This window comes from Lissotriton helveticus, chromosome 2_2 (genome assembly GCF_964261635.1).
Source record: "Lissotriton helveticus chromosome 2_2, aLisHel1.1, whole genome shotgun sequence".
NCBI lineage: Eukaryota > Metazoa > Chordata > Amphibia > Caudata > Salamandridae > Lissotriton > Lissotriton helveticus.
Genome location: NC_136060.1, coordinates 497,912,325 through 497,938,207, shown reverse-complemented (window position 1 = coordinate 497,938,207; position 25,883 = coordinate 497,912,325). Strand labels below are relative to the sequence as shown.

Sequence of the window (25,883 nt, the reverse complement as noted above, 5' to 3'; positions counted from 1 at the left end):
CCCCCCCTTCCTGCATTGTTCCTCCAGTGCCACCTCCCGTCTTGTACTGTTGCTCCAGTTCATTACCCCCTCCTTGTACTCTATTGTTTCTCCAGTACGCTGTGCCCCCCACCCTCACTCTGTGCCCCCCCCCCGTGCCCCCACCCTCCTGCGCCCCTTGTGCGCGCTGCCTCCTCTGGACAGGCGGTGCCCTCGCGCCTCCTCCGGGTCCCCCCTGGACAGGCCGCGCTGGCCGGACCCGTCTATCTTGTGAACCCGGTGCCTCGGAGCCCGGGGCCCCCCAGGGACAGGACAGAGGTGCCCCGTGGGGTTTACACCTCCAAGCAGATGTCATTTTTTTTTAATCTTCAATACCCAGCAGAGGGTGAGTCAGACCCCGCCCCCCGGGGGTTCACCAGCCACAGCTCGCGGCTTCCTCGCCACTCAGCTTGGCTACAAGAGTTTAATTTGAAAGTCATGTTTGTCTTTGTTGGGGTGGAGGTGGGGGCCGCAGCTCCTCCCCCTCCCCTCTGAGCCCCTTCCCCCAGGAGGCCTCGGGTATATCTGCGCCCGCTCCCCCTTTACTTGAGGTAGGGCTTGGCTCCCCCCTGATCCAAGATCTCCGCTCCTGCTGCTGTGGGGGTCCCCTCAGCCTTGTGACCCGCTCCAAGGCCCCCTGCCACCGGTGGCCCCTCTACGACTCCAGCCGCAGGGTCCCCTCAGCCTTGTGACCCGCTCCACGGGCCCCCTGTGGCCCCTCTACGACTCCAGCCGCAGGGTCCCCTCAGCCTTGTGACCCGCTCCAAGGGCCCTCTGCCACCTGTGGCCCCTCTACGACTCCAGCTGCAGGGTCCCCTCAGCCTTGTGACCCGCTCCACGGCCCCCTGTGGCCCCTCGATAACTCAAGTTGCAGGGCCCCCTCCGTGCGCCCAGCTGCAGGGCCCCTCCCCCCCTGGTGCCCCCTTGAAGGGGCCTGTCCCATCTTTGTGCCCGGCTGCAGGGCACTCAGCCTGGTGCCCTGTCCAAGTGCCCAGTTGCGCGCGCTTGCCCCCAACGTTGACTCGTGTTGCCCCATTCTGACCCCGTCTTGGCGCAGGCCCGGGCAGAGAGGCCCTTTGGTTGGCAGCGGCCCTCTGCACAGCCCTGGCACACTGAGGCGAGGCCCTCCACACCATCACAGCTCCATTGCACCTTCACACCTGGCGGAGAGATCGGAGCCAGTTTGGGTGATTTCGTGCCCAGCAGAGACCCCCGGATCCTTGGCGGCAGGGCTCCATGGCTGCCATGCTGTGCCTCGCCCTCCTGCTCCTGGCTGGCCTGGCGGCCTCTTTCCCCCGGCAGTGGCCCTTCCAGGGATGGCAGAACCAGATCCAGATGCCAGAGGAGTGCCCGGCGTGCCAGGAGGCGCTCTGCCCGGCCCTGCCCCCGTCGTGCCCGGCTGGCAGGGTGCGGGACCGCTGCGGCTGCTGCTGGGAGTGCGCCAAGGCCGAAGGCTGGCTCTGCGATGCCAACCCCAGGGCTGACCGGGTCTACGGCCTGTGCGGCGAGGGCCTGGTGTGCCGGGCACCGGAGCCGCAGAGCCCCGGTGCCAGGTCCCCGGAGTCCCGCTGCGTCTGCGCCAAGAAGGAGGTGCTGTGTGGCACGGACCGGAAGACCTACCGGAACAGCTGCCACCTGCGGGAGGCGCGCAACAGCCAGGGGGAGCCGGGGCTGGCGCAGGCCCACCGCGGCCCCTGCAAGGCAGGTGAGTGACCCCGAGCGCGTGCCAGGTGTATGTTGTAATGCCAGCGTGTACGGAAAGGGCATCAGAATGACAACGTGCTGCGCAAACCGCGTGTTTCATATTACAAAACGCTCAAATACAGGGCAATCCTCTGTTCCAAACGCTAACAGAGGTACCATGGGGCAAATTTACAAGGCCAATGCGCCACTTTTGACATGGGAAAAGTGACGCAAAAGTGGCGCAAGGTGCTTGTAAATCTGCCCCCATGCTTGAATATGTAGTGTCTGTGCAGGTTTGGATGATGTGTTTGTAATTGTAGAGCAAGGAGATGTGTCACAACCCGTGGGCGGGGGTCGCAAGGGACAGGAGGAGGGTGTTTCGGGCGTGTGGCCCCTCTGACTGCACAACACGTCCTGGCGGGGTGCCAAGGTCTGTGGATTCCCTCGTCCGTGGCTGAGGTGGTGCCCCTGGAACCAAGAGGCCTGCATTGCAATCCCGGCGTCTGCACTTCACCAAAACGTTTGATCCTGAGCAAACAGCGCCTCCTGTGCCACGAATCCCATAACAGCCAAATTCGGGGTGCGTAAAAAGGCCAATTACTAAGAATACACAGACATGTGATCACAGAAATGTAGCCTGGTGTGAATGGACGAGGCAGTGACGTCAGCTCGCATCTTTCTCTTTCCTGAAACTTTGTCCAATAGTTAATTAGCGAAATAAACAATAGAGGGGTGTGAGGTGGGTGACCCGCATTCTGTGTACATATGTGTGTGTGTCCTGTGACAGCCCCCCCCCCCCCCCCAACAGGACCACTCCACAACCCTCCATGGTTTTAACTCGTCCAGGCCGCACGCGGCACAATTCAGGCTTCTTTCAAATCCCTTTAATATTTTTAATATTTTCAAGCCAGAGCGCCCCGCGCAGCCGGACAGAGCCCGCGCGTTTCGTGTGTACAGAGCGTGTGTACAGAGCGTGTGTACAGAGCGTCGATTCAAAGGGGGAAACCCCTCAATGCCACCGCCACCTTCAAAATCAAATTTACATTCATCAGGAAAGTATCTCATCTATGCAGACGCAACGCTGCGGTATTTTTATCTTTGTTATTTTTACGGGATAATTGTTTGGGCGCGACGGCTGTTCAATGAGCCATTTTATCGATATGACCTTGATTTTTTCGTTATTTTCCAAAGCTGTCGGTTTTGGGAGATGTTATCTGTGAATGCATTGCGTCATTCGTAATATTTCACGCTGAGAGCACTCATTATTACATCACACATATTATCGACGAATCACTTTGTTGCAATCAGGGCAAATGTTGTTGAACAAATCGAACATATGTTATTTACATTGGGGAAGTGCCTCGGAATACCATCAGGGTTTGGAGGCGGATGACCCGCACTTTCAGCATATATACGATTGGACAACAGTCCAAGAGAACGGTGCGAGCTGACGTCACTTCCGCTTCCAGTCACACCCGTTTCCATGCTCCTTTTATGAGAAGTGTCAGGGTGATTCGGCAGCATAAGGACCTTTCATTGCTGACTGATAGACGGGCCTGCCCGGTGCCCCAGAGGGGTCCCTGGACATGTCCAGGGCCTGCCCGGTGCCCCAGAGGGGCCCTTAGACATGTCCAGAGCCTGCCCGGAGCCCCAGAGGGGCCCCTTGGACATGTCCAGGGCCTGCCCGGTGCTACATTGGGCCCTTGGACATGTCCAGGGCCTGCCCGGTGCTCACAGTGGGCCCCTTGGACATGTCCAGGGCCTGCCCGGTGCTCACAGTGGGCCCCTTGGACATGTCCAGGGCCTGCCCGGTGCTCACAGTGGGCCCCTTGGACATGTCCAGGGCCTGCTCGGCTGCCCAGAGGGGGCCCTTGGACATGTCGAGTGCCTGCTCGGCGCACCAGAGGGGCCCCTGGACTTGTCGAGGGCCTGTCTGGTGCTCACAGTGGGCCCCTTGGACATGTCCATGGCCTGCCCGGTGCCCTAGAGGGGCCCATGGACATGTCCAGGGCCTGCCGGTGCTACAGTGGGCCCTTGGACATGTCCAGGGCCTGCCCGGTGCCCCAGAGGGGCCCCTTGGACATGTCCATGGCCTGCCTGGTGCCCATGAGGGCCCCTTGGACATGTCGAGGGCCTGCTCGGCTGCCCAGAGGGGCCCCTTGGACATGTCCATGGCCTGCCTGGTGCCCCAGAGGGGCCCCTTGGACATGTCGAGGGCCTGCTCGGCTGCCCAGAGGGGCCCCTTGGACATGTCCATGGCCTGCCTGGTGCCCATGAGGGCCCCTTGGACATGTCCATGGCCTGCCTGGTGCCCCAGAGGGGCCCCTGGACATGTCGAGGGCCTGCCCGGTGCTCACAGTGGGCCCCTTGGACATGTCCATGGCCTGCCCGGTGCCCATGAGGGCCCCTTGGACATGTCCAGGGCCTGCCCGGTGCTCACAGTGGGCCCTTGGACATGTCCAGGGCCTGCTCGGCTGCCCAGAGGGGCCCCTTGGACATGTCCAGGGCCTGCTCGGCTGCCCAGAGGGGCCCCTTGGACATGTCCAGGGCCTGCTCGGCTGCCCAGAGGGGCCCCTGGACTTGTCGAGGGCCTGCTCGGCTGCCCAGAGGGGCCCCTTGGACATGTCCAGGGCCTGCTCGGCTGCCCAGAGGGGCCCCTTGGACATGTCCAGGGCCTGCTCGGCGCACCAGAGGGGCCCCTGGACTTGTCGAGGGCCTGCTCAGTGCCCTTAGAAGAGCCCCTGGACAGGTCGAGGACCTGCCCAGTGCTCGCAAAGGGGCCCCCTGGAAATGCCTAGCGCCTGCCCCCAGAGGGGCCCTTGGACATGTCCAGGGCATAGCCCATAGGACTGGCCTTTGGGACCTTATAAGTGTTTACTTATCCAGCACAGTATCCTTGGTGCAACAACATCAACGGTTGCATGGCTAAACACTTAGGTCCCAAAGGCGAGACCTATTGGCTATGTCAATGCTTGTTTATTCTTATTAAGCTGCGTGCTTTGCTACTAAAATTATTACGAACCACTCCGGGTTGATTTTACTGTAAATATTTCAGTGGTAAATCTTTAATTGTGCTTCTTCTGTTGGTACGCAGCAACCTGACCCAATCGGAACCATTTGGAACTGGTCGACTAGAATTTCACCCAAAATAAATGAATTCAGTTCACTGTCGGTATCGCCGATAGGGGACGAGTGGGGGGGGGGGGGGCGGGGGGGGGGAAGGGGAGGGGCAGATTTACATTATACCAAAACGACAAGCCGTGGTATCAAGCGCTATATAAATAACCCCTGGGTGTGAAATCGCAGGAATAGATGTACTTGTGGTGAAAAGTTGGGTCAGGCCGTTCACAATGCTTGTGAATACGCACCACCATAGGAATCTCTGCGTGGTCTGTACATCTTTTATGGGCACCTTCAGTCCGCCCCCCACCCCTCACTTGCCCCCACCCTCCTGCAGGCAGATCCAGGGCATGTGCGCTGCGCACGGACTCTTGGCGCACCCCACCCTACTTCTGGCCGGGGCTGTAATGACTGACAGACACTTACCACACGGACTCCCGGCGGTGGAAGTCTCCTGCAGCACTTTACCTGCACTTAAATGAATCGCACCGTACTACAGTGTCCAAAGATAAACTTGGGGCAGATTTACAAGCCCCTTGCGCCACTTTTGCGTCATTTTGAACATGGAAAAAGTGACGCAAAAGTGGCGCAAGAGGCTTGTAATCTGCCCCCTTGTTTTTTATTGCACAGACAGGTTGCGATCGGAGGGGCTTTGAAATCAGCCCTCTCTGAGGTCTCCACTTTTCATTACATTGAAGCGCCTAAAAGCCCATGAAGCGCTTTATGGGCGAAATATGCACAAGAGCAGTGACTTCATATAGCGCATAGTGCACACTCTGCTGTTTTAGGTGCTATAAATACTCAGTTCGATAGTGCCCCTATCATTGTATTTGTTAAGATGAAAGCATGAGTCTGGCCTCCAGGATTGAAAGGAGTGGCCTGTATGCTCCAAACTTGGCGTGCAACCGACAGCGCTGACGTCAATAATTGTACCAGGACTTTAAAACACACCTTCAAAAAGTACTTTTAATATTACTTCAAAGTTAACCTATTTCTTTAAACGGCCTGGTTAATACCCCCTGAGGTCCGTCGGAGCTTTTTGCGCGCGTTATAAACGAATACATACACTCTTCTGTCACAGTCTAGCGCCCCGAGGCCCGATCCCTATTGATTTAAGCGCTGCAGAGAGAAGAGCGGACTCCGATAGGGACACTGGGGCTGGTGGGATTCGCGCCTCTTCTTGCCCCTCATTTCACCCTCACTTTCTGAGCGCCCCCGCCCCAGCTGTAGGTTCAGTTAACTGACTGTTTGTCCCCGCCCCCCACTCCCCAGGGCCAAACATGGCTTTCATGCCCCCCTCCCCCTTCAGTGCCCCCCCCTAACCTGTTTATCTCGTTTCTCACCTCCTGTTTTGCTAGGGAGGGGTCGCCCCCCTCATGCCCGTCCGTGGGTACATGATTATCACCCGGGGCGTTTTACATTCACACCCTGCACCCCCTCGGCCCCTGCCTGCCCCGGGGCCCCCATATACCCCCCCCCCCCCCATGGAGGCCTCTCTGGTGAGTTGTTCTCACAGCCGCGCTCTGATGTCCCCCTGAGGTGTAAATAAACAAACCATTAAAAACAGGTCAGGGGGGCGGGTCTGTTTAATTGACTTCACTCTGTTGTTTTATTGTCACCCAAACACCTCAGCAGGACACCTGCAGATGCAATCAGCCCTGAGCGGGGAGGGCACTATTAATCACTTTAACACACTCCACTCCCAGCCAATCAGGGGGCGTGGCGGGGGTCACGGCCTCATTAGCCCCCTCTGGGGCACTTCACCCCATCCATGGAGGGCACACACCAGTGCTTGTTGTGTCAGAGCTGTGAGACCTGCAGCGCGCTCCGAGCCCTGCAGGGGGCGGCAGAGGGCCGAGCCGGGCCATAGCACGATGAGATGCGGCGCCATGCGTGACCTCTGACCCGAGTCATTCCTTCTTTGGGGGTATGACACTGAGCCTAAGGCAGCGCACCCCACAGACGTCATTGTTCCCACTCGATGCTGGTTCGCTCTGGTATCTAAGTCAGCGGTACTCATGTTATCAAAATGATGAAAGGATGAGCGGCCTTGCTGGTATGTGATGGTCACACCGCCTCCTAATTTAATTATCCGCCGAAAGTCTCTTCCTGTGTTAGTTGCCACGGCTAACCTCGCACAGATCTGTCCACAAAGAGGTGAAGATTTATCCACCTGCCGCCAGAGGAACAGTCTCTGCTCCTGCATCCAAGGGGGTGGGGGGTGGACTGCTCCCTGGCCCGGGTGAAAAGTTGCCACCCTGACCCCAGGAGCACATTTGTCCACTGCCCCCAGGTGAATTGGTGACACCCAGACCCCAGGAGTACATTTGTCCACTGCCCCCAGGTGAATTGGTGACACCCTGACTCCAGGAGTACATTTGTCCCCTGCCCCCAGGTGAAAAGGTGCCACCCTGACTCCAGGAGTACATTTGTTCCCTGCCCCCAGGTGAAAAGGTGACACCCTGACTCCAGGAGTACATTTGTCCCCTGCCCCCAGGTGAAAAGGTGCCACCCTGACTCCAGGAGTACATTTGTTCCCTGCCCCCAGGTGAAAAGGTGACACCCTGACTCCAGGAGTACATTTGTCCCCTGCCCCCAGGTGAAAAGGTGACACCCAGACTCCAGGAGTACATTTGTACACTGTCTCCAGGTGAATAGGTGCCACTCTGACTCCAGGAGTATATTTGTCCCCTGCCCCCAGGTGAAAAGGTGACACCCTGACTCCAGGAGTACATTTGTACACTGTCTCCAGATGAATAGGTGCCACCCCGACTCCAGGAGTACTTTTGTTCCTGTCTCCTGGTGAATAGGTGCCACCCTGACTCCAGGAGTACATTTGTCCCCTGCTTTCCGGTGAATAGGTGCCACCCTGACTCCAGGAGTACATGTGTCCCCTGCTTTCAGGTGAATAGGTGCCACCCTGACTCCAGGAGTACATTTGTCCCCTGTCTCCTGGTGAATATGTGTCACCCTGACTCCAGAAGTACATTTGTCCCCTGCTTTCAGGTGAATAGGTGCCACCCTGACTCCAGGAGTACATTTGTCCCCTGCCTCCTGGTGAATAGGTGCCACCCTGACTCCAGGAGTACATTTGTCCCCTGCCTCCTGGTGAATAGGTGCCACCCTGACTCCAGGAGTACATTTGTCCCCTGCCTCCAGGTGAATAGGTGCCACCCTGACTCCAGAAGTACATTTGTACCCTGCCTCCTGGTGAATAGGTGCCACCCTGACTCCAAGAGTACATTTGTCCCCTGCCTCCTGGTGAATAGGTGCCACCCTGACTCCAAGAGTACATTGGTAGCCCTGTCTCCAGGTAAATAGGTGCCACCCTGACTCCAGGAGTACATTTGTCCCCTGCCTCCTGGTGAATAGGTGCCACCCTGACTCCAGGAGTTCATTTGTACCCTGTCTCCAGGTGAATAGGTGCCACTCTGACTCCAGGAGTATATTTGTCCCCTGCCCCCAGGTGAAAAGGTGACACCCTGACTCCAGGAGTACATTTGTACACTGTCTCCAGATTAATAGGTGCCACCCTGACTCCAGGAGTACATTTGTCCCCTGCCTCCTGGTGAATAGGTGCCACCCTGACTCCAAGAGTACATTGGTATCCCTGTCTCCAGGTAAATAGGTGCCACCCTGACTCCAGGAGTACATGTGTCCCCTGTCTCCTGGTGAATAGGTGCCACCCTGACTCCAGGAGTACATTTGTCCCCTGTCTCCTGGTGAAAAGGTGCCACCCTGACTCCAGGAGTACATTTTTTCCCCTGCCTCCTGGTGAATAGGTGCCACCCTGACTCCAAGAGTACATTGGTATCCCTGTCTCTAGGTGAATAGGTGCCACCCTGACTCCAGGAGTACATTTGTCCCCTGTCTCCTGGTGAATAGGTGCCACCCTGACTCCAAGAGTACATTGGTATCCCTGTCTCTAGGTGGATAGGTGCCACCCTGACTCCAGAAGTACATTTGTCCCCTGTCTCTAGGTGAATAGGTGCCACCCTGACTCCAAGAGTACATTTGTCCCCTGTCTCTAGGTGAATAGGTGCCACCCTGACTCCAGGAGTACATTTGTCCCCTGTCTCTAGGTGAATAGGTGCCACCCTGACTCCAGGAGTACATTTGTCCCCTGTCTCCTGGTGAAAAGGTGCCACCCTGACTCCAGGAGTACATTTGTCCCCTGCCTCCTGGTGAATAGGTGCCACCCTGACTCCAGGAGTACATTTGTCCCCTGTCTCTAGGTGAATAGGTGCCACCCTGACTCCAGGAGTACATTTGTCCCCTGCCTCCTGGTGAATAGGTGCCACCCTGACTCCAGGAGTACATGTGTCCCCTGTCTCCTGGTGAATAGGTGCCACCCTGACTCCAGGAGTACATTTGTCCCCTGTCTCCTGGTGAAAAGGTGCCACCCTGACTCCAGGAGTACATTTTTTCCCCTGCCTCCTGGTGAATAGGTGCCACCCTGACTCCAAGAGTACATTTGTCCCCTGTCTCTAGGTGAATAGGTGCCACCCTGACTCCAGGAGTACATTTGTCCCCTGTCTCCTGGTGAAAAGGTGCCACCCTGACTCCAGGAGTACATTTTTTCCCCTGCCTCCTGGTGAATAGGTGCCACCCAGACTCCAGGAGTACATTTGTCCCCTGCCTCCTGGTGAATAGGTGCCACCCTGACTCCAGGAGTACATGTGTCTCCTGTCTCCTGGTGAATAGGTGCCACCCTGACTCCAGGAGTACATTTGTCCCCTGTCTCCTGGTGAAAAGGTGCCACCCTGACTCCAGGAGTACATTTGTCCCCTGCCTCCTGGTGAATAGGTGCCACCCTGACTCCAGGAGTACATTTGTCCCCTGTCTCTAGGTGAATAGGTGCCACCCTGACTCCAGGAGTACATTTGTCCCCTGCCTCCTGGTGAATAGGTGCCACCCTGACTCCAGGAGTACATGTGTCCCCTGTCTCCTGGTGAATAGGTGCCACCCTGACTCCAGGAGTACATTTGTCCCCTGTCTCCTGGTGAAAAGGTGCCACCCTGACTCCAGGAGTACATTTTTTCCCCTGCCTCCTGGTGAATAGGTGCCACCCTGACTCCAAGAGTACATTGGTATCCCTGTCTCTAGCTGAATAGGTGCCACCCTGACTCCAAGAGTACATTTGTCCCCTGTCTCTAGGTGAATAGGTGCCACCCTGACTCCAGGAGTACATTTGTCCCCTGTCTCCTGGTGAAAAGGTGCCACCCTGACTCCAGGAGTACATTTGTCCCCTGCCTCTAGGTGAATAGGTGCCACCCTGACTCCAGGAGTACATTTGTCCCCTGTCTCCTGGTGAAAAGGTGCCACCCTGACTCCAGGAGTACATTTGTCCCCTGCCTCTAGGTGAATAGGTGCCACCCCGACTCCAGGAGTACATGCCGCCACTGCTTCATCCCCTCTGTGTCGCAACAGGAAGCTCCCAGCCTCCCAGAAGTCTCTGTCCAATCACAATGCTGCCTCAAGCAGCGTTGTGATTCGTCTGAGCTCTGTGGATTGGCGCTGAGACAGGGGCTCGGAGGCTTTGCATGTTCCCCACCAGGCTCTGTAATGCATCCCAGTGAGGAAGATACATAGTGCGCATGACGGTTTGACCGGCCCTCTTGGGTCAGTCAAACCATCATTCAAGCTTTAGAGTGCGCTTTACATTTGCCCCCTGCACTGGCCAGCCCGGCCCACCTGCCCCGCCCGCACCCGAGCAGGAAGGAAAACAAAAACAATAATAAAGTTAGTTAATATTGTTTTCATTTTCCTTTTTACACTGCTGGCAGAGCAGTGGGGGCGATGCTCCCCCACCACTGAGGACCAGAGGGGACCCCAGAGACTGCTGCTGGGGGTGTTCTGCCGCCAGTTGTCACAGGCTCAGCTTTTGTTGAATTTACCATAGTGCACCTGTTATAGGATGAGATTATCTTTTGGGTTTACCAGTTCGAAAATATATCCTTAAACCTGGAGAGAAAAGTTCCTTCCGATTCATGATATGAGGCAGCTGGTCCTGCACACAAACTCTGTCCAAGTAATTCCACCATTTAAAATAAAACTCTCAATGGGGCACTTTCACGCTTTTTGAAACTTTAAGCAAGGAGCCATTGGAGTGTTAACATTTACTGTATAAAAATCTCGTACTTTGCAGAGATTTTGATTCTTAAATAGCTTATTGGTATCCATTTATAGGTTTGCAAAGTATGAGGAAGGGATTGTATATCGGTATTAAAGAGTAACATTTCAGGTTTGCTGGTGTTTACTGTATAATTTGCTAGGGGAGTGAAAGACGCTATTAAATCAAAAAGTTAATCCATTACTCTAATATCAGATTGAAGAGACAGCACTGTTCCATCCGAGGACAAGCACAACTGTGGGGTACCAAGAATTGCCACTTTAATTGCCCCATTCTTTCCCAGATCACACGCTGAAGGTTCAATGAAAAGTTGGGGTGAGAGGGGACAGCCCTGCCTGGCGCACCTGGGGCCCAATTCACAGAACTAGCTGAAGACAAAATCCTAAACTAACTACCATTTTGGTATTCACAAAAGGCACTTACTCATTTCGGTATTCACAAAAGGCACTTACTCATTTCGGTATTCACAAAAGGCATTTACTCATTTCGGTATTCACAGAAGTTAGGAGTCCTAACTTTAGGACTCCTAAATGCCTTCTGTGAATACCAAAAGTCTTAAAGTTAGGATTTTTCTCAATTTAGTAGTCGTAAAGTTAGGACTCCTAACTTCTGTGAATACCGAAATGAGTAGGTGCCTTCTGTGAATACCAAAATGAGTAAGTGCCTCTGTGAATACCAAAATGGTAGTAAGTTTAGGACTCTGTCTTCAGTTAGTTCTGTGACTCGGCCCCTGGTTCTTGTTACTGACGCAGGGACTCTCCCATTCAACACTCGTGAGTGGTTATGTAGGAAAGAGACAATTCTTAAGTAAACTTCTGACAATAAAATAGTTATGTTAGTTCTTTTGTAAGATTCCTAATCAAGTAATGGGAATTCTGTGAATCTTCACCATGAGAAATAGTCAAAGAAAGCATTGGACCCCAAGGTCTACATATTTTTGTGCCTAGACCCTAAAATAATACCCTTCCCTACAAATGAGGTCACATTTTTAATGAACCCACATAGTTGCTCAGCGAGTTGAATGCTTGCTGCTGATTTCTGCTGTGATCTGCCGGCCAGGAGTTCAAGCTCGGACAAGCCCAACCAAGCTTTCCTCCCTTTCAAGGTTGATGAATCAAGTGCCGCTGAGTTTTTTTATAGTGCTTAGAAACGGCGGAGGTGCAGGATGATTTGATAGATTGTTTTTTCTAGTGCAGACTCTGCTATATTTTATGTTTGGGTGCATTTTACAGTTTCAATTTGAGTCAAAACATTTCAAAACCCCTTTCCTTTGAAATGAGGAGATTATGATATATTCAGTCTTTTGAAGATTCCCGCAGGTCGGTAGCCCCAGTCGTAAACACCCAAGTACAAATTATACTGCAATATGTGATGGGTACAGAACAAAGTGGTATTGTACATTAATCAGTTCCTAGACCGGGCACATCACTGCCCCCTCCACTCCCCATGCCCCGGCCCCCAAAAACCACCCTTATCGGGGGCTCGTGTGTGCTGGTGTGTTTTTATGGGAAACAACCTTTACAACGCAGCCATTGCATTGCAACATCCTTTACATCGCATGCCATTACAACGCACATCACTACAACGCATGTCACTACAATGCATTTCATTACAATGCATGTCACTACAACGGATGCCATTACAACGCATTAGAAGGTAAGTAATGAGAATAGTAATTTTTACCCCTCCACTATCCAACACTTACCCTATTGTTGCCCTAAAAGTAATATGCGTTGTAATGGTATGCGTTGTAGTGACATGCGTTGTAAATGTAGTTTCTAAAAATGTGTTGTGATGGCATGTGTAGTAAAATCATGCGTTGTAATGGATGTTGCGATGTAAAGACTGCGTTGTAAAGGCATGCGTTGTAAATGTTTGCGTTGTAACATCATACATTCGTTTTTTATTGTTTTGTGGTGGCCTAAAAATGAATGTTCGGGGTGCTCCCACACTACTTCTGTAAGAGTTATTTCTTTCTTGCTTCTGCCCTCTAAAGCTCCAGTGATCGTCAAGGCCCCTCGTGACATCCTGAGCCTGGAAGGAAATGACGTCATGTTTGGCTGTGAGGTGTCTTCCTTCCCTGTGGTGTTCATAGAGTGGAGGAAAGGGGGGGAGCGCGGCGCTCTGCCCGGCGACAGTACTCATATCACGGTGCAGGTAAGGATGCATGCATGTACAGGTACTTATAGAGTCTGAACCACCTTATGGGCTGGGATCTAACAATGCGTGGGCAATGGGTGAATTAAGGCCTATGATTTTTAGGGCACCACACTCAAGCCAAACATTATAGATTTATAATTAGAGCTCCTGGTTTTATGGTATTTACTTTTTTTAACATTTCCGCCTGTGTGCATCCCTATTTACTTTTAGCCATTTTTTTGGTATTTAGCCACATTTGTTTCATTTTTTGAGGATAAATGGAGTTGTAAAATGGTATATTTTAACATCTAATTTACTGATAAACATGCCCTCATACTTTGATGCCTGTCACATTTAAGCAAATTAAGCAGCCAAATATAACAAAAACCTTCACCCACAGTTAACTATTAGCATTATATACAAATATATGTTAACATATGCTGTATTTAAGGGAATCTGATCCTGTTTTTAAATCTCCATGGTATGTATCCGCTCAGTAGTTGGTCTGGAATTCATGAAGGACAACTAGGAGAGTCACTCACAATTTTCTGCATTTTTCCACTTTTAAAAATAAATACAGACAGGAAATATATTGTTTCTGTCGGTATTTATCTGTAAAAAACAGTAAAAATGGAAAACTGGAAGCCTTATTTATCATTTAAAGCAAGCTTGCTACCTTTCATTAATAATGAGGCGTTTTGCATGGCCACACCACTACACTAGATGGTGTAGCTCCCGTTATTCCTCTTTACAAGAGGTGTGGCACAAGGGCCAGGGTGCCTGACTCTGGACCACAGGGTTCATGGTTCGATCCACGGCTCCGGCGGTAGGTTAGCCCAGCACTATGTGACTCTGGGCAATAGCTTGTTAATTCTTCCCGATGGCACCCAGCCCCGCAGCAGGGGTTCTTAACCTGTTGTCTGGGGGTCCACAACACTTACTCAGGGTGTCTGTGACTGTAAAGAAAATTAAGCAATAATAATAGATTAATAAAGTAGAAACACATGAAAAACAAAATGCAAAAGTACAATTTTTGAAAACATTCTGTCAATCTGCATGAATCTGAAATTGGAGGCTAAAAATGAAGGGCCCGATTCACAATGGGATGTATCTGTAGTAAAGTTATGAGTGCGGAGTCTGTGCATTCGGGCAGACTCTGTGCTCCCGGGCGGAGTCTCTGCACTCAGGCGGAGTCTGTGCACTCGGGGGTAATCTGTGCACTCGGGCGGAGTCTCTGCACACGGGCGGAGTCTGCACTTGGGCGGAGTCTCTGCACTCGGGCAGAGTCTGTGCACTCGGGCGGAATCTGTGCACTCGGGCAGAGTCTCTGCACTCGGGCGGAGTCTGCACTTGGGCAGAGTCTGTGCACTCGGCGGAATCTGTGCACTCGGGCGGAGTCTCTACATTTGGGCTGAGTCTGTGCACTCGGCGGAATCTCTATGCTCGGACGGAGTCTGTACATTCGAGCGGAGTCTCTGCACTTGGGTGGAGTATGTGCACTCGGGCGGAATCTGTGTACTCGAGCGGAGTTTGTGCACTTGAGCGGAGTCTCTGCATTCGGGCGGAGTCTGTGCACTCATAGCTGAGTCTGTGCACTCGTGTGGCGTACTCACCTCATGAGTGGGTTGTAGTAAATGACGTCTCTTTGGAAACTTAGGGCCAGATGTAGGAAGCCTAATACCGGTCGGTAACGGCCGAAATTACCGAATTTCAGCCGTTACCGACTGGTATTAGGCATTTGAGATGTAGGGGCCTAATTTCAGGATTCGGTAATTTACCGAATCGGTAATTTAAGGAATCAGTAAATTACAGAATTCTTAAATACCGATTCGGTAAATTACCGAATCCTTCATGTAGGAAGCACTCAAGTGAGTGCTTTTAACTTGTAAGGATTTGCTATTTACCACCAACTACAAGTTGGTGGTAAATAACGAAAAACTTAAAAAAAGCAATTTTGTGCTTTTTTCAACTGTGCCATGTGGCAGACATACATGCATATGTGCGCCACATGTGCACCCATTCACTATACAGGGGTGAAACAGGGTGACAATGTGACACCCTGCCACGCTTGTAGGTCTACCCCCTATTACCGATTCGGTATTTACCGAATCGGTAATTCTCATTTATTCCTCATTCATTCCTATGGGCCTACAGGCCCATAGGAATGAATGGGGAATACCGAATCGGTATTTCCCGAATTATATCGATTCGGTAAAATTTACCGAATCATTAGCTACATATCATTTACCGATTCTAAAATACCGAATCGGTAAAATTTGGTATTTTAGAAGCGGTAAATGATATTTACCTACTTCTGGGCCTTAATTTCCAAAACAGCCCTATTAGGAAATATGTGGCGTGCCGCGGCCAAGAACCACGAGGCTGCACCTTAGGTGAATCCAGGGTCTGGGTGGGTATCTTGTGCAGGGGGTTAGACTGGGGTGCAGCATTGGTGATCATTCTCTGTTGTCGCTCTCTGTAAACATCAATACTCACAGCTGCGCAGGCTGGCCTCACACAATACACTGCACACTAGTGATACACAACACCTGTTATTTTATCAGCATTTGTAAAACACACTGCTTCCATTCACATGTTCTCCACTCTTCGAACCTTCCAGAATATATGAGGTAACTTGGTGGAAACATCCTCGCCCGCCCAGTCTATTATGCAGCAGCCTCTAAACTCTGGCTGAGAGCTGCAGTTAGCGCCGTCCCCACTGGAGGGCGCCCCGTGCACACGTTTCTCTCAGGATTAAACGTTGTTCGAGCACTTCTACCTTTAATTTAATCTTTTCTTCAGATTGAATCTGTTATTGTCTGTGAAGGTAACTGACTATATAGTGCTGCGTGAACAGCGCTGCACGAAGCGCTAGCGGTGCGTCGTGTGCTTCATTATATCACTCCAGAGAGAGACGTTTATTAAAAGTGAACCTTGAAACACACTTGCTGGTGAGTCCAGCTGTGTGTACCCTGCACGTGGCCTGGTTCTTATTGTAGACGGAGCAGCTGCAAACAGTCTATCCAATCAGATGTAAGAGGTTTATGTACAGGTCACTTCCTGTACTCGATCTATATGAACGTAGTCTGTGTGATAATTAGAAAAAGGCGGCTGAGTGAAATGAAATATTTGCCTAGGGTCGCACAAGTTGGTTAGAAGGGAAAGCCGGGATTGCTCCCAGGTTTCCTGGTTTCAGTTTGTCTGATCCTGCCACTAGATCCCTCTTTCTGTCACAAAGGTCACTGCTTGTCTTTGATTGTTGGTGCCTGAGGTCAGAGGTGGGTGGCAGGTTGAACTCACTTGAAACTCTGCTGCTTTTGGGGGGCCTAGAGGAATTTCAGCTGAGCCAGGCGTGTTAGAATAGGCCTGTGTGGAAAGTCCAAAGTTGTGTGAAGATGGATGACGAAGCCAGGCCCTGCCACACCAAAGTCTCCAGCTATTTTATTTATTTACCAAAGCGCTTGTATACGTGCCTCCTGGCTTCAACCCGCTAGCCAGAGGAGCTAGCAGTTACACTTAAATTGAAAGATTTACTAAAAGCACGCTTATCACATGCAACAATGGAAGGATTTACAGTGTTCCAGGCAAAATACAAATTTGCCTTTTGGAACTCCCAGATACTGAAAAGGTTATTTTAAGGTCTTTTGTACTAAGCTGGTCTTACAACTAGGAGGCTGGACCCCAGTCATGTTAAGTAGCAAAGCTCCTCTCCCACCCGCCTCTCTGAGTGGCCGAGCCAGGGCTGGCTTAGGCTCGAAGCCTGTGGACGAGCCGAGCTTTGAAAATATTTGGCATGTAAATCATGCAGCAAAGATCGTGTTACAATATGATAAAGTGTCTTAGAAATGAAAAAAAGTGTATCTCTTTAACAGGAGGAAGCGTTTAATCTTTGTAGTAATGTTTGAGTAGTATTCATTAAAAATAAGAGTTTTTAAATGTGAACTGAGAAACATTCCTGTCCCTGGCCGGATGATAGTGCTATTAGTGAACTAAGAGGCAAGTCAAAGGTCACGTGCGCCCTATACACAGGCTGTATTATTATACATGGAGCAGCTTCATAGTCTATTACAGCAGAATAAAGAGGTTTTTGTGCAGCACACATCAATCATTTAATCAAACACATTTATAGAGCGCGCTACTTACCCGCTAGGGTCTCAAGGCGCTGGGGTGAGGGGGGGGGGTGCTGCTAATGCTCGAAGAGCCAGTTCTTGAGTTGCTTCCTGAAGGAGAGATGGTCCTGAGTCAGTCGTAGGTGTGCGGGGAGGGAGTTCCACGTCTTGGCCGCCAGGTAGGAGAAAGATCTTCCTCCGGTGGTGGTTCTGCGAATCCGTGGGACGGTTGCGGGGGCGAGGTTGGTGGATCGGAACTGGCGGGTGGGCGTGTAGAACGTGAGGCGGTTGTTGAGGTATTTGGGGCCCATGTCGTGGAGAGCCTTGTGTGCGTGTACGAGGAGCCTGAACGTGATCCTCTCGCTGACGGGGAGCCAGTGCAGGTCTCTCAGGTGGGCAGAGATGGGGGATGTCCAGGATGAGTCGTGCAGAAGCGTTCTGTATGCGTTGGAGTCTTTTCTGGAGTTTGGCTGTAGTTCCAGCGTAGAGGGCGTTCCCATAGTCCAGTTGGCTGGTGACGAGGGCCTGGATGACTGTCTTTCTGGTTTCGGTGGGGATCCATCGAAAGATCTTTCGGAGCATGCGCAGGGTGTTGAAACATGATGACGAGACGGCGTTGACTTGGTTAGTCATCGTGAGGGAGGAGTCCAGGATGAAACCCAGGTTGCGTGCGTGGTCTGTGGGAATGGGGGCGGTGCCCAGTGCAGGGGCCCACCAGGAGTCGTCCCAGGTGGAGGGGGATGGTCCGAGGATGAGGACTTCTGTCTTGTCCGAGTTCAGCTTCAGACGGCTGAGCTTCATCCATTCCGCGACGTCTTTCATCCCTTCGTGTAGGCCGGTTCTGGCGGTGGCGGGGTCGTTGGTGAGGGAGAGGATCAGCTGGGTTCTGTCAGCGTAGAAGATGATGTTTAGGTTGTGTTGGCGTGCGATGGCTGCGAGGGAGCTCATGTAGATGTTGAAGAGGGTGGGGCTGAGCAAGGAGCCTTGAGGAACGCCGCAGATGATCTTGGTGGCTGCTGAGCGGAAGGGAAGGAGGCGGACTCTCTGAGTTCTGTCTGGGAGGAAGGAGGTGATCCATTCCAGAGCTTTTCCTTGGATCCCGGCATGGTGGAGGCGGGTTGTTAGGGTGCGGTGGCAGACTGTGTCGAATGCGGCCGATAGGTCGAGGAGGATGAGGGCTGCTGTTTCCCAGTTGTCGAGCAGGGACCTGATGTCATCGGTGGCTGCGATGAGGGTGGTCTCGGTGCTGTGGTTGGCTCGGAAGCTGGACTGCGATGGGTCGAGGGAGTCGTTTGTCTTGAGGAAGGGGGTCAGCTGTTTGTTGACGGTCTTCTCGATGACTTTAGCAGGGAAAGGGAGGAGCGAGATGGGGCAGAAGTTCTTGAGGTCCGTGGGGTCCACGGTGGGTTTCTTCAGGAGGGCGCTGATCTCTGCACGCTTCCAGCTCTCCGGGAAGGTAGCGGACGCGAGGGAGTTGTTAATGATGTTCTAGAGTTGGGGTGCGATGATGGAGTCGGCTTTGTTAAAGATGTGGTGTAGAACTATCATATTTTTTAAGGTATTCTCATATGTGGTAATGAACAAAAAAGAGTCTTGGAGAAAAAAGTATTTGCCCAGGATCACACAATTTGTTCAAGGAGGGAAGCTGGGTTTAGTCTCAGATTTTCTAGTTTCACAGTGTGCAATTTAGCTACTGGATGGGTATCTCTTTCTGACATAAAGAGTTAGGGCCCGATGTATGTCGGTCGGTAACGGCCGAAAATCGGTATTTTCGGCCGTTACCGACCGGTATTACAGAAATGGGATGTAGGGGCATGTGTAACTGATTCGGTAAAATTACCGATCGGTAAATTTACCGATCGGTATTTCTACCAAATCGGTAAATTTGAGATGTAGGTGGGACTCTTCTGAGTCCCACAAGCCTTACAGAATCGGTATTTTACCATCAAATCAATTTGATCGTAAAAAACCGATTCCGGTGTGCATGCACATGTGTGCATGCACACCTATGCCATATGACAGGCAGACCTGCCCTTAGGGCAGGTATGCCTGCCACATGGCACCCGAGCCTCTTTTGGGGGTGCCAGAGGGTGTCAAAGTGACACCCCCTGCACCCTTGTGTAAATCGGTATTTACCGATTCGGTAAATACCGAATCGGTAATGCCCATTCATTCCTATGGGCTTCAAAGCCCATAGGAATGAATGGGCATTACCGGTCGGTATTTACCGAATCGGTAAATACAGATTTTTACCGATTCTGTAAATGAAACATCTGGATGCTCCTACATGTCCCCCCTTCTTATTTACCGATTCTTAATTACCGAATCGGTAAAAATCGGTAATTAAGAATCGGTAAATAAGTCCTACCTACATCTGGCCCTTAATGTGTTGTCTTTATTTCTTGGAATATGAGATTAGTGCATGGGTGACAGGCAGAGTCCACTGTTTCTGGCACCTTTGCACAGCGTGAACCTCGATCAAGGTACTTCACTACAGACACTATGTTGCGTTTTTTGTTGTTGAGAGCGAATTGACATGATTCGAACTCAGTTCACCATTTTACATGGACAGCAGTTTTTTTTTTTATATATAGCGCAAACTAGAACCGAACCAAATCAGTTATCAGCGCGCTTTACATAGCACCAGTTACGTTACATGAGGACACACTTTCATTTTAGGCACGGGGAGATTAAGTGATTTGCCCAGAATCACAGGGGTTTTTTGGCGTCGTTACCGAGACTCGAACCCAGATGCCCAGGTCCGAGGTCGAGCGCCTTAGCCGTTTGACCAACCCCTCTCTCAGTTGTAGCCACTAAACCACATCCCCTCCCATGAGAGCTCGGCTCGTTTTCAGCTTGAGGTTCCAAGAGGACCTTGAGCTGAGCCAGAGCCAGGCATCTGGCTCAAGCTTTCAGAGGCCGCCCACCGCAAGTAAAATGACACACGGCCATGTTCTTGATGTCTTGTGAGACTTCATAGCAGATGTTCTTGGTTTTGAAAGAGGTCAGGTATCAATTTGGGCCCCGGATTGGCTGAGTGGCATTCCATGCACTATGACATCTGAATGTGAGGTGTTGTGATTGGATGTCCGTGCTGTTTAGCATCTAAATGCCAGGCTCTTTGATTGGTTGAGTGGCAGTCCATTTTGTTAGGCTCTCTGATTGGTTGAGTGGCAGTCTATTCTGTTAGGATCTCTGATTGGTTGAGGGCAGTCTATTCTGTTAGGCTCTCTGGTTGGGTGAGTGGCAGTCCATTCTGTTAGGCTCTCTGATTGGTTGAGTGGCAGTCCATTCTGTTAGGCTCTCCGATTGGCCGCTCCTCCCCATGGAGACTGATCTTTTGTTTTTTCCCCGCCAGTCCCGAGGAGGCCCTCAACGCTATGAGATCACCAGCTGGCTTCAGATCCGGACACTCCAGAAAGAAGACGAGGGGCTGTACACGTGCTACACCCGCAACCAGTTTGGGGAGACGTCGTCCTCTGCCCGCCTACGCGTGGTGCCCCTGGGTAAGGAGGCGGGGCCAGATAGAGGGGGGCGCAGGCGGCTTTTCTGCCAAGAGAGTGAATCCTGTTCTTCAGGCTCGACATTCTTATGGGACTTGTTTTACTCCAGTGATCCAGCGCCTTGAGGCTCTGACAGATGATTTATAAATCCTGGTTGATTGATTGATTGATTTAACTGCAAATGTGGTGCATTCCTTTCATGGGAGTAAATATTCAGGAGGATAGAGCTCCGTCCACCCCGATATATGTTCCTCTTCGCAGCCCCCAGCTAGTAGCACAGGGATGGTACCCCCCCACCCGAAGCATCTTTCATCTCATCTCCCCATCAAGGTGTCTCCCTTTGTAACATGTCCATTAGTGTGTGATTTTAATTCAGATCATATTTACTGAATATATGAGTAGTACAATCCACTACAATGACATGTTTATGCAAAAATAAGAAATAAAAGTAGCTGGCACACGAGTGAGACACATTTACACAACCACAGAGGTTGGACAGTCATTGCTAGGTTTCAAATTCATTTTATAGCATTATATTGGGTATTTAACAAAAGCATCATATAAGATCTTAAAAAGAGGCATTATGTGAAAACATAACGTGAATGCGCATAATGGCTCCACCCACCCACTCCGTTAGAAATTGATATTCCCATAGCAACCTCTGCGCTGATTCCTAATGACTCGTCAGCGCTGCTGTCACAGGTTTAGTAACTCCAAAATGGAGAAGAAGGATGGTGACAAGCAAAAGGAGAAAATACAGCTTTTAAATTTACTCTGGATGTTTAAGGTGAAAGAGGCATATTGAAAATTCAATTATGCGCTTCAGCTCTAAGGTCACTTATTACAATATGACCTACACGTCCTGCTCAAGTCCCACCCACCCTTCCTTCAAGCACACATTACGGCTCACACTCAGTCGAGGCAGGGAAGAACGGTCCGAGTGGAGACGCTGTGCCCTTGGAGTAAGTGTGACTACGGGCAAGCGTCCACCCCCTCAGACCTGACGAGACCTGTTTAAAAAGCTTTCTTAAGTTTATGCATATACAGGTAGGAGAGCCTTACACCTTCTTACATTCACTACTCCCTTACAATTAGTTGAGGGTAGGCAGGAAGGTCTAGGTGACCTGAAGAAGGACGAGTGACCATTTCGGTATGGTTGAATTGGCTGAAACATGTCGGCATATTAGAGATGCCAGAACCATTGGGTTCCTGATAAGCATCTGAATTTTTGTTTTTTAATTATGGTATGAGTTCCCACTTAATAAAGTTATTTGGGTAAATCCACAACCTTATTTAGTTGAACTGGACCTCCAGAAATGTCCAGAATAAATGATTAGCCAAGAGCTGAGTTTTGACACATTTTCAACACTCTTCTTTCTTTTCTCCTAGATTCTCCACTAGCCGCTGAAGTGCACGCCTATCGGGTTGGCGTATACGATATCTCAGACGATGAAGACAGTGAAGAGGTGGAAGGCTCAACAAGCTTTTCTTTTGAACAGGGGACTCTAGAAAGAGACTGAGGACAAAACACAACACACACGTGGCAGCATTGCCACTGAGTATGAGACTCATTCTTGATCTGTTGGCATTGAAGGACAATTTATGACTGGCAAATGGTGTAGATCTGTCACATTCTTGGTTCCTGAAAACCCCTCTGCATCCGTGTTGATCGCTCTGCTACATTCCAGTAGTTATTATCTTTTTGCATTTGTGATATTTAGCATTTTGTGACATTAAATACTGTTTTCAAAAAGATCAATGACCCATCTTCCAACCATCCGATCACATGTTTTTCATGTTATAGCCTAAACTAGCAGATGGCCAGAGAACCATTAACACGATCTACTTTACAACTAGCCGAAACGTGTCGCTGGTCTGTCTAGTAATCAGCCATCGCATCATTTGTTCAACTGCCTGGGCTCTTCGAATATCGTTGTTTCCCATTGACCAGTCTTTTCTCCAAGTTACACACCAGATTCCCTCATTTTTAAAGAGTACTCCTTGGTAGCCTCCTTCACCTAAGCATGTGCTACACAGTGACCTTTTGAGATGTACAGGTGGGTGGAGGCTTCTGCAGGAACGGTGTTGGCTGGTGCTGGTCAAGAGCTTTAGTTTCCATCTCATAGACGGCAGGCGCCAGCAGAGAGGGAGGGTTGAACAGCTTAGAGGTCTGGAGGTCCTTGGATGACCACTTAGAGACAGTGCAGAAGATGTGAGAAAATGTAAACATGTCTCTTTGTGCCTGAGGTGAACATAGGTAGATGGAAATCAGCACTGTGCGTGCCGGCTCATGTCTGCTCATGTCAGGGTGAGCAGAGGTCCATTTGTTGGATTACAACAAATGCAGAAAGACCAGGTTGGTCAGTGACAGGTCAAGAGTGGACTTAGTGAGTTCCAGCAGCTCCAGGGCAGTCACTAGAGCCCCTAAGGTCTCTTTGTAGACTTAAGTGAGCAAAGATGGATAAGGACAATCAGATTGGTATCCGCTAACTCATACCCAGGAAGGTCTGACAAATTGTAAGAAATATCTCACCGCAAGGCCACACAAAATTCAAAGTGCACTTCTCTGGTAAAAACTCTATTGCATTCTTTCAAAAGCCTACAGAAGTGCATTGTGTTTTGAAGTTTGCATTAGTCTCTCAGAGCCTGATTCACAAAGGTAAACTTACACTTTTGAGTAAATGTAGCATTGTTGGCAATTCACAAGGGTGTTTTACTAGTGCTATTGTTACAACTGAGGAGTTCCCACAAATAAAAATATAGGGGAGTCCTATCTTTTTATATGTGGAGACTCCGCAGTCTTTAAGATACTACTTGTAAAATACCTTTTGACCTGATTCACAAAGGTGAACTTATCCTTTTTTGGAAGTTTACCATGTTTTGGTATTCAGAAACTGCAAGTTTAATTTTACTAATAGTAGTTTTATGACCCCAGAGACTCGGCAGTCACAGCTGACAAATCCACTCATAAAAAGATTGGCCTATTTTATCTTTTTATGTGCGGGGTTCTCCTCCACAAGTGTAGATCCTCAGCAGTCGTTAAATTACTATTAGTAAAATTAAACTAGCAGTTTGTACCAAAAAATAGTAAACTTGCACAAAAGTGTAACTTTACCTTTGTGGATCAGGTCCATCGTGAATAGAAAACAATCGTAAACTTACACAAAAGTGTAACTTTACAAAAGTGCAACTTTATCTTTGTGGATCAGGTCCATAGTGAATAGTAAACAATTGTAAACTTACACAAAAGTGTAACTTTACAAAAGTGCAACTTTACCTTTGTGGATCAGGTCCATCGTGAATAGAAAACAATCGTAAACTTGCACAAAAGTGTAAGTTAACCTTTGTGACTCAGACCCTCAGTTATCACAGGATGTCTTAGAACAGAGCATTCATGTTGGCCGTGCTCAAGCTAACGAGGAGAGCAGCCGAAGCGCTGAAAGAATGCGTCCGAGGTAGGGTTTGGAGAGTTAGATGAGGGTTTGAGGAAATAGATGCCCTGGCCTGTTGTTCCCTGGCTGCTGTCCCTAAGCACCAACCACATCAGCTTCGCACCGGCTCTTTGTGTGGGCCAACACCACATAGACTGTGTCGTAGTGTGCAAGGTTCCATTCTCTGGCAGGCTTTGGCACTATGGAGCACGCCGACACGAGGCGCTAGATTGCGTCTCATTTGGAAGCCCGCTAATCCCACACTGTCCAGTTCATTTTGGGACACAACTGTAGACCACAACATCTCCCACGGCGTTCAACGGAAAATCAATCAACCACCAAAGATATAGAGAGAGAGGACCATTGCGCGCCCCGCCTCATGGGACTGGTTTAGTTTGCTGGATTTTGCGACCTGGACCCTACTGATTCACCCTGCTTTTTAGGTCCGGCCTTTGAAAGAACTTTACTTATTTAGCAAAACTCATTAAAAAAAAAAATCCTAAATGAAAATATATCCACATTCTTAGAGAGACTTTGGGGGAGAGGTGTTTATCCAACGGTCTGTGATATTGTAATTCATGTTTCTTTCATGAAGGGGTCAGCCCCCTCCAGCCATGGGTCCCCTCTCTGTGACTGAAGGCATTTCGCTTGCACACTATGTGGTCATCCGACTTAGAAATAGCCTCTTCAGTGCCAGAGCGGATGGCCCAATTTGTTTTTTATTTTTTATTTTAAATAAAGATTACTTTTTCTTTTATAGAAACTTGTTTTTCTTATTTTCAATGGCTCGACTTCTCCTCACATATTGCTTTTTGGCCACTCGCTGATGTTTACTGTGTGTTTTCTGAATCCCACTCAGGCACCGCTACGGCGTCCATCTTGGAATGGGTTTCACTTCATTTGTTTTTAATAAAGTATTCCAAAAAGTGCCACTGCGGCCAGCTTTGAATGATGTTTGAATACTTCATCACTCCGTATCATTCTAAGGTGGCCAATATGCTTTCAATTTGGCAGCCAATTATAAAGTATTAATAACACATTCAAAGGTGTTTACATACGTGATCAATAATAAAGCAGGGGAACCCCATTGTAATATGGCCCCTGTGTGTACACAAGTTTTGGAAGCTGGTAGCTCTGTTAGTACTGCTGATGGCCATTATGGGCCAGAACTCCTGGTTTTGCAATGCTTGTTATTTTTGCCTGAGCCGTTTCTGATGCCTGTGAGCTCTCCTCCTTTATTTGCACCTGTGTGCTGGCCCCTTCTGATGGTTATATCCCCCCTCCGAGATTTTGTCCATGCTAGCCACTGCATGGCTTATTTACAAGCCCTGTGCACCCCGGAATGTCACTTTTTTTGAGTTTCCGGAAGCGCACAGTGCAGAGCCACGTCTACGAGGCCACAAAATGCCACCCTGGGTGGCTTTTTATGGCCTAGCAGATATGGTGTGAGGAAACGCATTGCAAGTCACTCAGGGAGGCGTGCCATAGGCATTGCAGTGGGTGTTCCCATGTAACACCCATATCATTTGAGACATTATCAGATTTACTACATAATGTAACTCTGGGTGTTGGTCAAACCTGTGTGCCTTTCCCAGAGGTGGCGTAATGAGGAGAAATAACATTATCTCTCCTCGTTTTTTCCTCTGCAGCACACATTGAAAGAGGAAAATGCCTCCATTGATTGTTTTTGCGCAGGAAGGAGTCCCATCCTGCACAGAAACAATAGTTTCTACAATGTTAACATCCT

General features: G+C 50.2%; 1 protein-coding gene across 1 annotated transcript; it reads left to right on the top strand.

The window, feature by feature from the left end:
• Positions 1 to 1,262: 1,262 nt before the first annotated feature.
• LOC144821912 (kazal-type serine protease inhibitor domain-containing protein 1-like) lies at positions 1,263 to 23,180 on the top strand. The gene is made up of 4 exons (XM_078679060.1): positions 1,263 to 1,723; positions 12,951 to 13,111; positions 20,561 to 20,708; positions 22,095 to 23,180. The coding sequence occupies exons 1-4, from the start codon at positions 1,264 to 1,266 to the stop codon at positions 22,223 to 22,225; spliced, it is 900 nt and encodes a 299-aa protein (XP_078535186.1). The 5' UTR covers position 1,263; the 3' UTR covers positions 22,226 to 23,180.
• Positions 23,181 to 25,883: the final 2,703 nt, after the last annotated feature.